The 15486-nt window shown below is 41.8% G+C and overlaps 1 protein-coding gene across 1 annotated transcript in view; it reads right to left on the reverse strand.

Moving 5' to 3' along the window:
- CWC27 (CWC27 spliceosome associated cyclophilin) overlaps positions 1-15486 on the reverse strand; it is a 164855-nt gene that overhangs the window by 13082 nt on the left and 136287 nt on the right. Inside the window, exons 12-13 of the mRNA XM_074995517.1 lie at positions 9412-9521; positions 8855-8958 (exon numbers count right to left, since the gene is read on the reverse strand). Coding sequence (XP_074851618.1) covers positions 8855-8958; positions 9412-9521 — 214 coding nt within the window. The remainder of the gene's footprint in view (positions 1-8854; positions 8959-9411; positions 9522-15486) is intronic.

Genomic DNA, 15486 nt, shown 5'->3' on the forward strand with positions numbered 1-15486 from the left:
CATCTCTGAATGTGTTAAATGAACAAGGAGCCAAATCCAAACCCGGATTCCTGGCCCAAATAAACTTAGACACAGAGAAATAAAATCTGTATTTCTCTGGCATGGACCACTGCTAGAAGCATTAGCTCTAAGGAGTATAACTTTGGCAGAAGGACCATTTTGATCAAATACAATCTTCCAAACATTCAATGGTGGAAGAACAAATAAAGGACTGACGTTTTGGTCATATGCTGGTAATGTTGGGGGTATGAGTCAGAGTGAGGATGAGAAAAGAAAGGGATTTACTGCTTATATTTTTACCAGCTTAGTGGCAATACAAAGACCCTAACAAATGTTTTTGCCAAACAGAATAAATATTCCCCTCTTTCCAATATGTTTTTAATACAGATCTCTGGCATTTATTTATATTTTAAAGGGGGCCTGTAGTAATTAAAGAAATATTTTGATCATTTCTTTTTGAAAAGGTAGCTTGGTAAGTTAATGGTCTTAACAAGAGAGAGCCAACATAATGCCTGATTTTCCAGTGTAGCCAAGGTTCATTGGCATAAGTCTGAAGAGGAGTGGAACAAACATGATTACTAATCCATCTTTGTGTTCATAAACTGGAGCAGCATTTTCTCTTTCATTCTCCAGGCTACAAGTACTCATGTCAAAGTAGCCCAAATCTTAGTTTCCAAAAACTGACCGCTCAGAGCACACTTACCAAACTGAGTCCCAAAAACAACACAGAAAGGGGAACATCCAGTGTGTGTGAATCCCACTAGTGTTTAGGTGTGAATAAGGTACTGAGCTGCTGGGACCTGTCAAACTCTAATTGGGCTACAGAATGCCAGGAAACGTTGGAATTTGAAGATTTAATTTCAAAGTTGTTTCTGAATCAAGTGGACAGTGCTGAAGATGCCCTGGAATCCATGCCAAGCCAGACTGAGCTTTGTGATAATAGTCTTTAACTGGACACGATCTACAGAGATCATGAACTGTGAGTTTCCTATGGTCTTAGAGACTGAAAGAACCGTGCGTTGCACAGTGCAGACTGCAGCTCTCATAGCAACTTCACTTTATGAGCGATATGAAAAGATGTGGACACCTTGCCTTCTTGGGTGAGTTGTTGCCATACGGTGATGCATTTGTTAACTACTTGTAGGCTGTGTCTACACTACAAAAATAACTTCAAAGATGGAATATGAGGAAACTGAATTAACTGGACAGCACCAGAGAATTCAGTAACCACATCAAGACGTCCCTCTGTCCCACAGAATGTGTTTCCTGTGGCAGAGGTTTCACTTTCAGCTGCAGTAGATTTCTTAGCAACAATGGACTCATGGTTCCAGTCTTCTTGGAACCAGCAGAGGAAAATATATATAATCCTGAGAATATTGCTGCTATTCCTTTTTCTCTTCTCATAGATTATTGGCACCAACAAAGAGCATTTTGGACCAGGTCTGGGCTTGGTAGAGGTCTACAAGATAGTGTCAAAAAAGCCTGGACAACTGGACAAAGTGTCCTTTTGCACCATTTTTAAACACATTTTCAGGAATGTGGAGATCCATTCTACACTTCACCTGTTCCATAGCTGTATCCCCTTGACTAATAATGGTTTATTTCCCGCTCTCATGCACTTCGGTGCAGGCATTGTGATTTGTGTTGTTCCAGGAGTTCAGGCATTCATAATAGTCCATACAGTGAAATGAGGTCTCTCACATAGCTGAGGCTTCACCCATTAGTTGCCTTGAAAATAAGGACCAAAGACTTGAACCGTCATTGAAAGCTGACTGGGAGCAACTAAAGGGACTTCATGGTTCTGATGTGCTCACAGTGGCCTAAGTAATTCAGAAGGTGGACAGACTCATTTTATACTAGCTGGAACTGGTGTATTATCTTTACACTCCTCCTCAAACATTCTGAATTACAGTAATCCATGGTAGGTGGAGATGACAAATGTACAGACTAATGTGATTGGGTCTTTTTGTGCTATCTGACTGTCCGAGGTTAGTGAAAGTTCAAACAGAACCCTGGGGCTTCACAGCACTTTGATGAATGGGGGGCTGCATGCCTTCAATGGAAGATGGAAACAGCTTCTTGGCTATTTTTTCAAAACTTCCTCTTTCTGTCTGGCATCAGATAAATCTTGCCTGGGTTCAGCTTGTACCAGTTGCTCTTCATCTTATTCAGCTTCGTCAAGTCTACACTAGCCCCTTCCTTTTGGAAGGGGCACTGTAATGAGTGAGTTGGGAAGATGCTAAGGAGGTGCTGCCATGAATATGAATTTGGTTTTAGGAAGAAGGGGCTTTCGAAGTCCAGGGGGAGGAGGGGATCCTTTTGAAAGGCCCCTATCTACATGGGTGGTGCGTGATTTGAAAGCAGCGCTTTTGCATGGCATGCAGGTGCCATTATGCCAATGAGGCACTGCATATTCATGGCAGAACCTTATTAGCATCTTCCCAACTCACTTATTACCATGCCCCTTCCTAAAGGAAGGAGTTAGTATAGATGTAGCCCTTATTTCTTGTAGGTGAGCTGATATTTAATAACAGTGCTTGCATAAGTTGACCATGGGATAAATAGCTGAGTGTCACCAGCATACTGTTGACAGCCAAACCCAACATACTCAATATTTCTTCCAATGGTGTCATGTAGATACTGCAGAGAAGAGGGGACAGTATGGATCACTGCAGGACCCCATGTATGAAGGTCTTCAGAGAAGGAGGAGCAGCAGTCATCCTCAACACTCTATGAAGAGCAACAATTGAAAACAGTTGTTCTATCTACTGCTGTACCCTCCATGATCTCACATAGAAAAGGATGAACCCACAACTCCATTTGCTCCCTTTAGAAAGTGACACAACAGGACCTCATCATCTGTGTTACTGAAGGTAACTGATAGGTTTAATATCAACCTGGACACCTGGTCCCGATAAATGCAAATACTGCAGTTTCTGGGCAAACCACTCAGATCTGCACTGAGATACACCTACAAGCTTCAGCCAAAGCAACCTGACCTAGGCACTGTGAGAGTTTTCTTCTCAAAACCTGAAGTACAACATGGCCTATTAACTTCACTTATATGGTCACAACAGTACCCTATCACTATGCACTGTGTATTTACATGCAGTAGAAGGCTTTCTGAATTAGATGGCAACAAATAGAGGCCCCTGCCAGTTGTGAAAATTTGAGACTCCTTGAAGTTTGTGGAGGAAAGTAGATTTTTCAAATACAGACAGTACATGTAATCACTGCCACAGAATGATCATAAAATTCTACGGACCTCGGTATCTGTCCCAGTAAGAATTCTAAAATTTAAAATTAAAACTACATCATGTGTTACTACTATTTAGCTTTCTTTAACAATACTTCTTCAGCTGCCTTTTTAGACAGTAAAATCTGGTAATAATTATCATACACCATGCACACTATTTACAATAGAGTCATATTTCTTTTATTCCTTTTTTTGCATAAAAACTAGAATGCTGCTGAAAAGTACCCAAATGTCTGCTGTGCTCTGTGCCAATACAGCAGCTCAGCCAAAAATGCAAGGAGAAAAGTTTGCCAAATAAAAGAAAACATAACAAATTGGTAATGGTTTCTGTCTTGACAGAAAATGAAAATTATGCCTCAATGTGTGGCCACTCATGTGGACACATAAAAATATCTTTGAGACAATCATTTTACCTCAGATAACACACCCTGACAGTAGAGCACAGCACGCTGGCTAGTTTTCATTTCCCTTAAAAGCAGCAAGCATGACTGACAAAATGGTCTAGGAATCACATAATTTATGCCTATCACACAAGCACATGTCATGCACTCATAGTATTTACTATAAATCATCTCAAGTACGAACACTGCATTTGAGGGGTGGGTTGAAAGTAAGAGACAAAGAATTTTATGAGAACTTCCCACAATTGGATCAAATCACCCAGTCCAGCTGAGGACACTGAGGGGGGAAAAAAATCACAAACCCTTGTCCCAAAAACCAAAGTTTAATTTTAGTTTCCAAACCATGCTAATGTTTGTGTATGTATATAGTTTATAAACTGCTTAGGGTTGCATACTACAGTAGTGTAGACCCTGAGTGTGCAAACTTAAAGGTACTTAACTTCAGGTTACCATCAGTGTGCTGGGGCAATTTGTATACTGTGGTTGATGAGCCATGTTCCCTCTTTTCCCATTGGTGTGCAGAATACATTTTGCTATGTGTACTGATGCATGTGCTGATGGGCACCACCAATAGATACACACGCTACTGGCTGTAGAAATCCTGTTATTCAGCTGGGCAGCACTTGAATCCTTCCTGGGTGGCCACCCCAAGCATTCAGCATACAGGGAACACTGGTGCTGAGAGCTCCTGAACCAAACTGTACAATGTGTATGATGGAAACCACTTCAAGACAAGGAGTGCAGCAGCACCCCCAGCATCCCTACTTCTGGTCACCATCGCCCCAAGTTAACAAGAATTATGTACTTTATTGTTCATGCTGCAAGGATTTACATGGCATAGTTACAGTGCAGAACTTCAGTATGTGCTGTAACTCACGCTCTGTAGCCCACACCATGGGGCTGTATAGACAAGCCATTAAATTATAAGTTACACTTTGTCAATGTTTTGAGCAGGGACCATGGCTTATTTGATTGTAACATGCCATACAGACTTCACATATCATAAAACTAATAAAATATCTTAAACACTTTTGAAGTTTATTATGTAGCTATACTTATCTTTGATTTATCTGTTAAAAATCAATTAAGGTAAACAAACATGGCCATTGCAAGTCTGTATTTTGTACCTCTGATATCAGGGATTAAGCCACCTAAATTTTCTTATCATTTTTAATGTTTTTGAAAGCTCTTACTACTAATGAGCTTTAATGAGAGTTTGTGCACTAGATGCCACATATTAGGTTCAAATTCCTCCTAAGTTAAAAACAAATATTATGCTGGTAGTTCCCAAAGGTATGGGCCACCCTCAAAGTCTGCTATGTGCATTTTTTGCAGCAAAAATAAAATGTGCATTAATTTTACATTTCTTATTCATTCCTGCTTTGAAAAAATTCTAAGATTTTTAACAATACGCGTTTGATGCTACCACAGCTTTATTCCACTGATGAAAATGGAAGGAAAAAATTTGTTAGAATGAAAGCAGCTTTAATCTATAAAACTATCTTTTGAAGAGCAGAAACCCACAAAACACGTGAACAATTATTTTTGTCAGTTTTACAAACAGTTACAAATATATAGTTCACACTTTAAATTGGTCTCAGACTTTCCCACAGTACACATCAAAAAAACAACATAAAGTCTGGCATCCATGGCAATCTTTGTTCAATAGAGGTCCAGAGAATCATCCTCTAGTCTTTCTCTGGTACAATGTTAAGCAGTAGCTCTCATGTCAGCCTTCACAATATCTCTGTTAATTAGTTTTGGTTGGATTTAGGTCATGGGGAACCATAGCAACAAGATTAAAGCCACATCTCAAATGTTAAAAAAATACAGTGAACACATCCATAAAACATTTCATCAGAGAAATATGGATATTATAATGCTATATTTATCTGCCAGAAAATATGTACTGTACTCAGAACTGTGAATGGGCAGCATAGTACACAGACAGAGATTATGCAGCTCCCTATGGAGCCTGTGACAGATATGGGAATTTCCTACCATCTCCTTGGTAGACCTTACTCAATTAAATTCAAGTGTCTTTGGAGTCCATTGCATTAAAAGGATGGTTTATGTATGAGTGATGGACAGAATTATATGTAATATCTCAAGGTGGGAAATGTGACTACAACTGAACAACACATCAAACAAGAACAAAGTTGAAATAAATTGTTAGGTTGCTTTTCTGGGAGCATGTAGGAGGGAGGTGAATACAACTGCTCCATCTCTGATTATGTAAAACAACCTCTTTTTGAAACTCTGCTTTGTGGAGAGGGTCCTGACTCCTGATTGCCTGTTGCCAAAGACCAAGTTCAGAGGCTGAGCTGTATAAAAAATGGCTGCTCCCCCAAGCCTGTGCTCTACTTCTGAGTCTCAGGCTGCTGCTACACTACCCCTCTCCTGTTGGAGAAGCCATGGCAAATGAGGCAATTTGAAGCAGGCTAATGAGGTGCTAAAGTGCATATCCAGCACCTCGTTAGCATAATGGTGGCCACGTGAACAGACTTCGAATTGCAGGTTGGCAGTGTAGATGGGGGTAACTTTGAAATAAGCACCCCACTTTGACATTCTCTTACTCCCACAAAACTAGATTGGAGTAAGAGAACATCAAAGCAGGGAGCTTATTTCAAAGCTGCCCCCACCTTCACTGTCAATCAGCAATTCGAAATCTGCACTTTAAAATTTGCGTGGCTGCCATTATGCTAATGGGGCACTTCGAATTTCCTCATTACCATGGCACTTCCGATAGGAGCGTGGTAGTGTAGCAACAGCCTGAGATAGTTATGAACTTGTAATTATGGGAAAAGCCTGTAAAATTTGAAGGGCTGACACCTACTACAGTCCCAGACTGCAGCTGGATTGGCTTTGTGTAAGCTTTTTACCATACAGTAAACTTGTGAGACACGCACAACTTGTCTCGGGTTAACGTCACTGATGCCTGACAGAAACAGGGAAAGTGCTCCTGTTGGGTGGCAGCCGAGAGTCAGACAGAGTCATGCAGAGTGACTGGGCTGCCACCTCTGACAGGACATATTTCCCTGCTCCTGTCAGGGGTGGCAGCTGCTCCTATCAGTGTCAGCAGCCGAGAGTCAGGCTCTCAGCTGTCGCCACTGACAGGAGCGGAGAAACTGACAAGGGCACCAGCTCCGGTCAGTTTCCCTGCTCTGAAAGTGGAGGGGAGATGGGAGCCAGGCTGCCACCTGGCCCCAAGCTCCCCTCCACTTGCCAGAGCTAGGCAACTGACCAGGGTTGGTGCCCTGGTCAGTTTCTTGGCTCCCCTGAGTTGCGTGGGAAATTTAACTTATGCAGGGGTTGCAAGAACACAACTCCCATGTATGTTGGGGGTCTACTGTATGTGGAAATTATTTTATGGTTTAAAATGCTTTCTCTTTCACTTTAAGAATAATCATGCTTGCTCATAAAGAGCTGTTGTATGGTAAATTATAACTGTGGGCAATTGCATGGTCATAGCTTCTAGAAAGAAAGCAAATCTCAGACACTGGGCTTTTCGGTGGTCTGTGGTTATCACAGTATAGGCAGGAACTGTGCTATGTGGAAACTCCCCCAGTCAGGAGAGACAGGGATGCGGGTCTCTGTCCAAGAGAAGTGATAGCCGAGGAATCGGGAGCCTAAACTAGATGCTCTTGAGGGACCACAAAGAGTCAATACTGACCTAGTTGCCCTGAACTGTGACATATATTTACACAAGTCTTTGAAATGACACCAGAGTGAGCACTCAAGGCTACTACTTTTTGTGATTCTTCAGCTGAAGAGAACTTACTATCTACATTTATCTTAGGGTAACGTTGATACTACTGCCACTGAATATGACACATCCCTCTGACACAAGTAAGTTCAAAATACATGAGAAACAGGAGATGATATTCTGAGGATGTTTAGAATAATGCAAGCATTTCTTTAATGTACCAATCTCAACAGCCACGTATCTCGACATCACATACAAGATTTTCTCACAGTTTTGGCTTCCAGTAAATATTTAACACTTGTTTTTGTATTTCACCTCTAAACTATATTAGGAAAAAGTATTTTTCACAGTAGCTAAGAGAACTTGGCTGGTATACATTTTCATAGCTTCACACTTTTATGGAGCAATCTGAGGATGGGCCTCCTGGCTTATTAAACTAACAGACTTAGGTATTTCAAAAGTAACATTAGAACAAAAAACATGGAAATAGTCATAATAGTAAAATGATACTGGCCCATCTATTTCTGTAAAAGAAATGCCCCCTTTGAAGTAAGTATATGGTCTGGAAGTCAGGACTTCCCAATGTCAACAGTGAAGCAAAAATCAACTCCCAGTGACAGGAAAGGAATGGGGCATGCCAGTGTGGCTCCTTCAGCTAATATATTTATGTAACTGGATAATATCTGTGAAGTTAAATAATTAATGTGCTATTACACTGATTGGCATAGGCAGAGCAAAAGTTTCATATGAACATCTAAAAGTTAGAAGTTTATTATTACTGTCCATGAGATCTCTTCCCTGAGTCACACCTCATCTCTATCAATAGGCAATAGTTCCCCTGAGCCCTACAGAGCGGTACTGTCTGGTCTTCCCTACTTTCCAAAGCGACAACAAGAAGGAATATACTAGTTCGCTGCTAAACTGGTGGCTCTACAGCTTCTGAAAAGTATGCTTCAGAGTGAGTAAGATCACATTTGCTGTGGAATTTCAGATGCAGGTAATGTAAAATTGCAGGGGATTAAAGTAAAGAATATAATCAAGGGCTTGCTTATATAGTGATATAGTGCACACAAGCCAGGGTGTGAAGCTACAGTTCTCTAGCCTGTTGCAAGCTAAGTGGCAAAGTGTACCCTGCTCTAAAATTTGCCTACTTTTTCAAAACAGCCTTAGCTCAAAGTATATTAGAGAACTTTTAGTACATGGCAGCAGGATCAACATAGGCATTTAGTGCATGGCAGGCTAGCATGCAGTAGACTCGCATGCCAATTGCTGTAATGCTACTGATTCTTGCTTCTTCACTAAAGTAGGAGTAGAGAGCAGATTGTCTGACCTTCTCCAGAAAACAACTCACCACTACAGGTAAATAAGATGGGGAAAAAAAGACTTGCTAAACGGAAAATAGGTTCCGTTTCAGAGACGGATGAAAATTTGAATAGGCCTTACTTTTCCTTAACAGATTTTTCCCTAATATAAAGCATTAAAAATACTCACCATCCTTCATCATTCTCCACTTCAGGTTCAGACATTTCATCTTCAGCAGTGTCAGCGATTGCCTGTGTTAGCTTTGATTTGAATTTGTCCAGCAGCGCCAGTGTCTGAAATTAAATATATTGTTTTACTGAAGTTTACTGAAGTTTTGTAAGAGTAAAATATGCAACATGCTTACATTTGGATCAACTGAAGAATAATAAATTGAGCTGGATAAACAATTTGTTCAAAAACATATCTCAGGAAGATACTCCCACACAGTTCACAAATCCCCCATTCCCTTCAGTGATTACCATACTGCCTTTTTGACATAACGATATGATGTAAGTGTTGGGAGGCAAGGTGTGGTGTAACAAACTGAATGAAATCACTGGCTTTTAATATGGTCATTCAAGGCCATTTCCAATAATTTTAACAAAGTCAACGATAAATTAATAATCCTCCAGCAGAAAACATCTTCTAGACAATTTATGAAAGACGAGGCAAACTATACAAATTTCTATCATACACTGAAGAAACAGGTTTTTCTCAACACCACTTTTATTATTTTAAGCAACTACCTGATCTTCACGAGAAATCCCTTTCTTTGGCTGTTGCTTCCGCAGATCTTCATACTTTTTCTTCTCCTGTAGGTATTCTGTAACAATGCTGTTTGGAACAGCTTCTTCCTCTGAATTAGAAAATATAAAATAAAAGTTGCTGAACAAGGGCAGTAACAGCAATCCACCAGATTTATTATGTCTTCCAAATTATCAGACCAAATAACGTTTAAGTCTCTTGCTGTAAAACACTCTCTCTAGCGCTCAGATCATTTTTGTGCTTCCAATATACCACATGATCCCATTCAGTCTACAGTGTTCCCCCACCTTACGAGGGTAATTCGTTCCTGAAAAACTCCTCTTAGGGCGAATTCTTGTAAGTTGAAAATGTAATTACCATTAATTTCAATGGGAAAACATTTTATGTGCTCCTGAGCCCCAAAATTTATACCCACTTACATTGACCTGGCAGAGGGCACACCTGTGCAGGGCGGGTGGCGGCAGCCCCTTAGCCACCCAGGGAGCCAGTGGCAGGGGCGGGGCCAGGAGGGACTGTGCGCCCAGCAGCCATGTCTTCCAGGACTGCCTGGGAGCCCGCGGCTGCCGGCTGGGCCAGGGTGTGCCAGTGCTGCAGCGCCGAGGCGGAGACCAGATCAGCCCTGGTAAAGGCTGGGCTGGGGGCTCCAGGAAACTGCCGCCAGGTGGCGAGTGGCACCCTGCACCCGAGGCACAGCTGTGCAGGGTGGGCGGAGGCGGACCCCTAGCCATCCAAGGAGCGAGCGGCAAGGGCGGGGCCAGGATGGGCTGACTTTCTCCAGCTGCAGGGTGTCTGAGGCACTCATAAACTCGAGTAAATGCCTCGTAAGGAGAAGTAGTGGTCCTTAATCAAGCTGCTCATAAACTTTAATTCTCATAGCCCAAATGGGCATATCTCGGGGTATGACTGTATATGATTGCCCTGTCCTAATTATTTACCATTCCACCAATGCGTGCATTAGCATAAATTCAATCAGTAATGATTTTATATTTACTCAGAGATCATTGACAAAAATGTTAAATAGCATAAGGCCTTGTATCGATCCCTCCAGAACCCACTTGAAGCCCAGTCCATGATTCCCCACTGACAACTACTTTTGAAGGCTTTTCAGTTAGCCAGTTCGTAATCCATTTAACATGTGGTATACTGAGATCGCATAGTTCGTTTTTTTTTTATCAGAATGTCATGCAGTATTAAGTCAAATTCTTACATCTATGCAGATGCCTTTGCCAACCAAACTTGTAATCTTGTGAGCAAATGAATCAAGTTTGTCTGAAAGGCCTGTTTTCTATTAAACAACATTAACTGGCATAAATTATATTTCTATCCCGTTATTCTTTATTACCTGAGTCCCACGTCAGCTTTTCCATTATTTTGCCTAGGGCTGATGTAAAATTAACTGCTCTAGTGCTACTCAAGCTACCCTGTTAGACCTTTCTGAATACTGGCACATTAGCACTCTTCCAGACTTGTTTTAAAATATAAAACAAGTGTACAAGACAAATTAACAGAGAGAAGGCGTGGGAAAGAAGACAAGAGTAAAAGAAATAAGACTGCATGGTTACACAGATTACACCCAAGCCGAAAATTACTGATTGTGCTGCGGTAATGTTTTTTTTTAAAACCAGGGCATTGTGGCACCTTTTCTCCTGGTGCCACCGCCATTTTGGAAGGCGGCTGTGCTATGCTCCCCATTCACCACGTGGCAGTGAACAGGGCAGCAGCGGGGCGGGGTCGGAGGGCAAAATGTGGCTCAGTAGAGCTGCACACATGGAGTGCCCCTCCCCCCCCCACACGCAGTGCCAACTGGGAACTGCACAGCTTCCCCAGTCACGACACGGCTCCTGCGGCTCGACCCAGGAGCCTTGCAGCTCCTTCTGCCCTGGCACCTTCAGCCCGACGCGGTCCCAGAGGCCCGGCACAGCGCTTGCACAGCTCTGGTGGCATGACATTCCTCTACTTGTAGTGCCTGTGGTGCCAGGTGAGTAACTGGACAGCATTCACTTGGGGGGGAGGGGAGGGCTGGGAGTACCTCGCTCAGTGGAAGTGGGAGGGCACTCAGTTGCGTGGGCTGGGGATGCCAGGCTCTGGGGGAGGGCATGCATTTAGAGTGGGGAAAGGGGGCTGGGGATGCCTAGTTCTGAGCATGTCTGGGTCTGGGGGAGTGCACTGATTTAGAACTGGGGGTGGGGAAGGGTATTCATTTAGAGCAGGGGAGGACTGGGATGCAGGGGGTTAAGCCTGGGAGTGGTTTGGAGCTGTGTGGGGGTGGGAGGAGGTGGGGTTTGGGGCTTGGTTTCCAGCACCTTTTTTCTAGGAAAAAACCACTGTTTTAAACACAGGTACTTCAGTACAAATTTGCAAAATAATATCCAATATGTAGCAGGTGAAGTTTAGAAGTGGAAAAGACCTGCTAAACTAGATAATTTATCTCCCTGCCAATGACAATACAAATTGAAGTCTGCATCCACAGCTAAGATTGGAACGTCCAGCCCAGTTTGCCTGATTTGAGCTTGCCTATCTTTAAGGTCAATAACACTTGCTACTAATGTTGTTCATAAAGTATAGTCCTGAAGTCCTTTAATAAAAGGAAAAATATACTGGCTAAACACAATCAAATTCATGCAGAACCACAAGCAAATTCACAGTACAACCTTTTTTTTTTGTGTGTGTGTGGCAATAGATGTAAATCCTTCGAGCAGGTATTCCAGCAGCCATACCAGCTGTCTGGTTTTGCTGCTCACTAGTTGTTGGTCTTTTAAGAGACTTAGTCACATGGTTTAATAGGGTTTTTTTTTTTTTTTAAACACATCCTCCCCACACTCCCAATACATTTTATTTCAAGCCAAAATGAACAAGCAAGCAGCTTGAGAACAGCTGTGAGGCCAGACGGCCTTTCATTATTGTGCCTCTGTGACATCAGGATTAAATCCTACCTTAGGGTCCATCTGGAATGCATAGAAATGCAGTGCTGTTGAACTACTTCTACATGGTGCAAAGAAAAATTAATAAAGTTAACACAGTTTGGCAAACAAAATCCATAACTTTTGCCCATTAAGTGGATATGTTTGTAAAGTATAATATTTTTATTAGAACTGCCACAGTGAGGGGAAGTTAGTACCTCTGCCAGAGATGTCTGAAAAAGTATTTTGTGACAGCTGAATTTGAACAGATTCTAAATGACAAGACCTTATTACTAATACACCTGTTCCAATTAACCTATCTTTTTGCAAGATTGTATGATGTGATATTTGAGGATTTGTGAATAATTTATTAGCAAAAGTTTATACACAATCAAAAACTATTTAAAATAATCATTAGCTCTTGACTGCAAAGAAAATCACCACCTTGTTAGCATAACTTTGAAAGAGTCTCATCTATCTAGGTAAGAAATAATACAGCAAACAGATTACAATTCTGTTCTGTTTCTCTGGGTCTGATATGGGATGATTTGGACATGGAACACCTTGCAGGTGAAAAGGGAATAATATCCTACACCGGAGATAAAAACCCATTTGAACCTTCTCCATTGTAGCATGTGTGCAGAAGGAAAGGACAGGCTAAGGGCATTATGGGGGAGAGGCAGAGTTTGGGGTTCCCTTGTTACTTGGTCTGCTTGTCTTCTGTTCTGTGGGGGACAGCATTACAGAGCCTACTTCAGTCAATAAACTAGAACAGGTTTTTTAACCACCCTGTCGCTTGAGTGAAATGATTCCTTCACCACTACAGCATTCTGCATCTACCTATCATCCAACCCTGGCTAGTCAGTTGGTAGCGGGGCAGATGTTTTAGTTTTAGGGATAATCAGAAAAGTTCTTTCACAATATTTAAAACCTACCTGAAAGAGTGTACAAATTCACACACAATCTGCTAATGCAAACCAAAACTGAATAAAAAAGAAGAGAAATATACAGATTTCCAGATGAAATGCTTTATAATTAAAATGACCAGGGCAGGAGCAAAGAGGGTAACAGTGCAAACTGGTATAGTACCCATGCTGAATTCTTTTATTAAGAAGCAGATCAACTGTCATAGTTTTGCTCTCATTACTGATACTCTATTATTCAACGAATTTATGCAGATATATCTAATTTAAAATCGTGTTGTAGTATGAATAGAAATTCAAATTCTAGGTCATTGTTAAAGGGTTCTAACATTTTTAGTTGTAAACAGGTGGGTTTCCCTACCATGCTTGGACAATCACATTCATGATACAAAGGCAACCTGGTTTTAGGTGGAAGTTTATGAAAGAAGCCTCACTTTAACTCTCTAAAACAGTTGTAAAAGAGATTTTCTGCATAGCATATATAATATCAGAATATATGATGGTATGTTATGAAATACATGTTTTATTGACACTCATTTTGACTGAATGTGTAACTCACCACTTTTGTGGACACTTTGGTTACCTGTACTGAAAGCTTACAGGGACAAAATCAGAAAGGCTAACCCACAAAAGGGGTTACAAATAACAAGGGATGAAAAAGGCTATGAGAGAAAATTCTTTAAAAACATTTGGAACGGACAAGTAGGAAAGTGTAGGTCCACTATTTAGTGGGAAAGGGAAAGCTAATAACCGATATTAAGAACTCTGCATTGTTTTCAGCCTTCACTAAAAAAGATTCATGGAGACCTGATATTGAATATAATTAATATTAACTACAGGGGAGGAACATAAGCTGAAAAATGCAGCATAAAGAATATGTGAGCTTGAAGAGCAACTTAAAGAATATTTTGATAAATCAGATCTATTCAGGTTGGCAGGGCATGATGAATTCACCCTACAATACTTAAGGAACTAGCTAAAGCATCTTGGAACCAGCCATTAGCAATGGTCTCCAAGAGCTCCTAGAGAGTGAGTGAGGTCCAAGAGGACTGAAGAAGGACAAAGGGATACAGGTTACATCTCCCTGGTCCGGCACTCTCAGGTCTTGAGTGGTTTCAAACAAGGAATTTTGCCAGATCAAGGGACGTTAATGCCCTCTGGTCCTTAGTACACCCCCCCCCCCACACCACCACCACTGGGTAGCCCGCCAGCTGTGGCTCCCTGATTCTCTGACTGGCTTGTTGCTGCAGCCAGCTCCCTGGTGTTCTAGCCCCACAGGGCATTGGGAGAAGCCACCACTCCTGCCCCGGCCCCTGTGGGGCTGCTGGGAGAAGCCCGCAGTCCTGCACCAGTCTCCCTGGGGTTGCCAGGGGAATGTGGCACGCTGGCCCCAGTCTCCTGCAGAGCTCCCTGGGGATGCTGCCTCCAGCCTCAGCCTCACCATGCACAGCTGCCAGCTAGTTGCCCTCCTTCCTGGCTCTCTGGTCCAAGAACATCCTTGATCCTGCCGGACAAGGGATATTGGCTGACCAGAAAGTGCGAATTTTAGGAGGTGCAACCTGTACCTGTCTTAAAAAGTGTAATTAAAAATACCCATGGAATTATAGACTAACATCTATACATGGTGAAGGACTGAAACACATTACACCATAAATTTACAAGCACTTAAAATATAATAGGGTTAAAAGGCATAGCTAGCGTGGATTTGTCATGAACCAATCATGCCAAACCAACCTCATTTCCTTATTTGACAGATTTACTGGCCTGGTACATGAGGGAAGGCGTAGATATGATAGATCTTGATTTAGCAAAGCTTTTGACAGTCATACATGATGTTCTTTAAAATAAACCACGGAAATGTGGTCTAGATAAAATTACTAAAAGGATGGTGACTGTGGAATGCTCAGGGAGATTAGGGAGACTACAAACTCTACAAAAACCAATAAGAGGGCTTTTCAGCTGTCCCTATATTGACAGGGTACATGTTCCCTTGGAGTAAGAGGCAGTGATAAAATTGCTAGATATTATTAATGGATGCTTCTTGGAGCAGCTAGTCCTTACACCCACAAATGGAGAACCTATTCCTGATTCAGTCCTAAGCAGTGCACAGGATCTATTCCAAGAGTTTAATACAATAGAACTGATGGGTAATAGTAAACAGCATCTTTGTAGGAGGGAAATTACCAAAAAAACCAATCACAGCAGCACTGAACTTCAAAAAGGAGAGCAATCC

This window comes from Carettochelys insculpta, chromosome 5, assembly GCF_033958435.1.
Source record: "Carettochelys insculpta isolate YL-2023 chromosome 5, ASM3395843v1, whole genome shotgun sequence".
NCBI classification, from domain to species: domain Eukaryota; kingdom Metazoa; phylum Chordata; order Testudines; family Carettochelyidae; genus Carettochelys; species Carettochelys insculpta.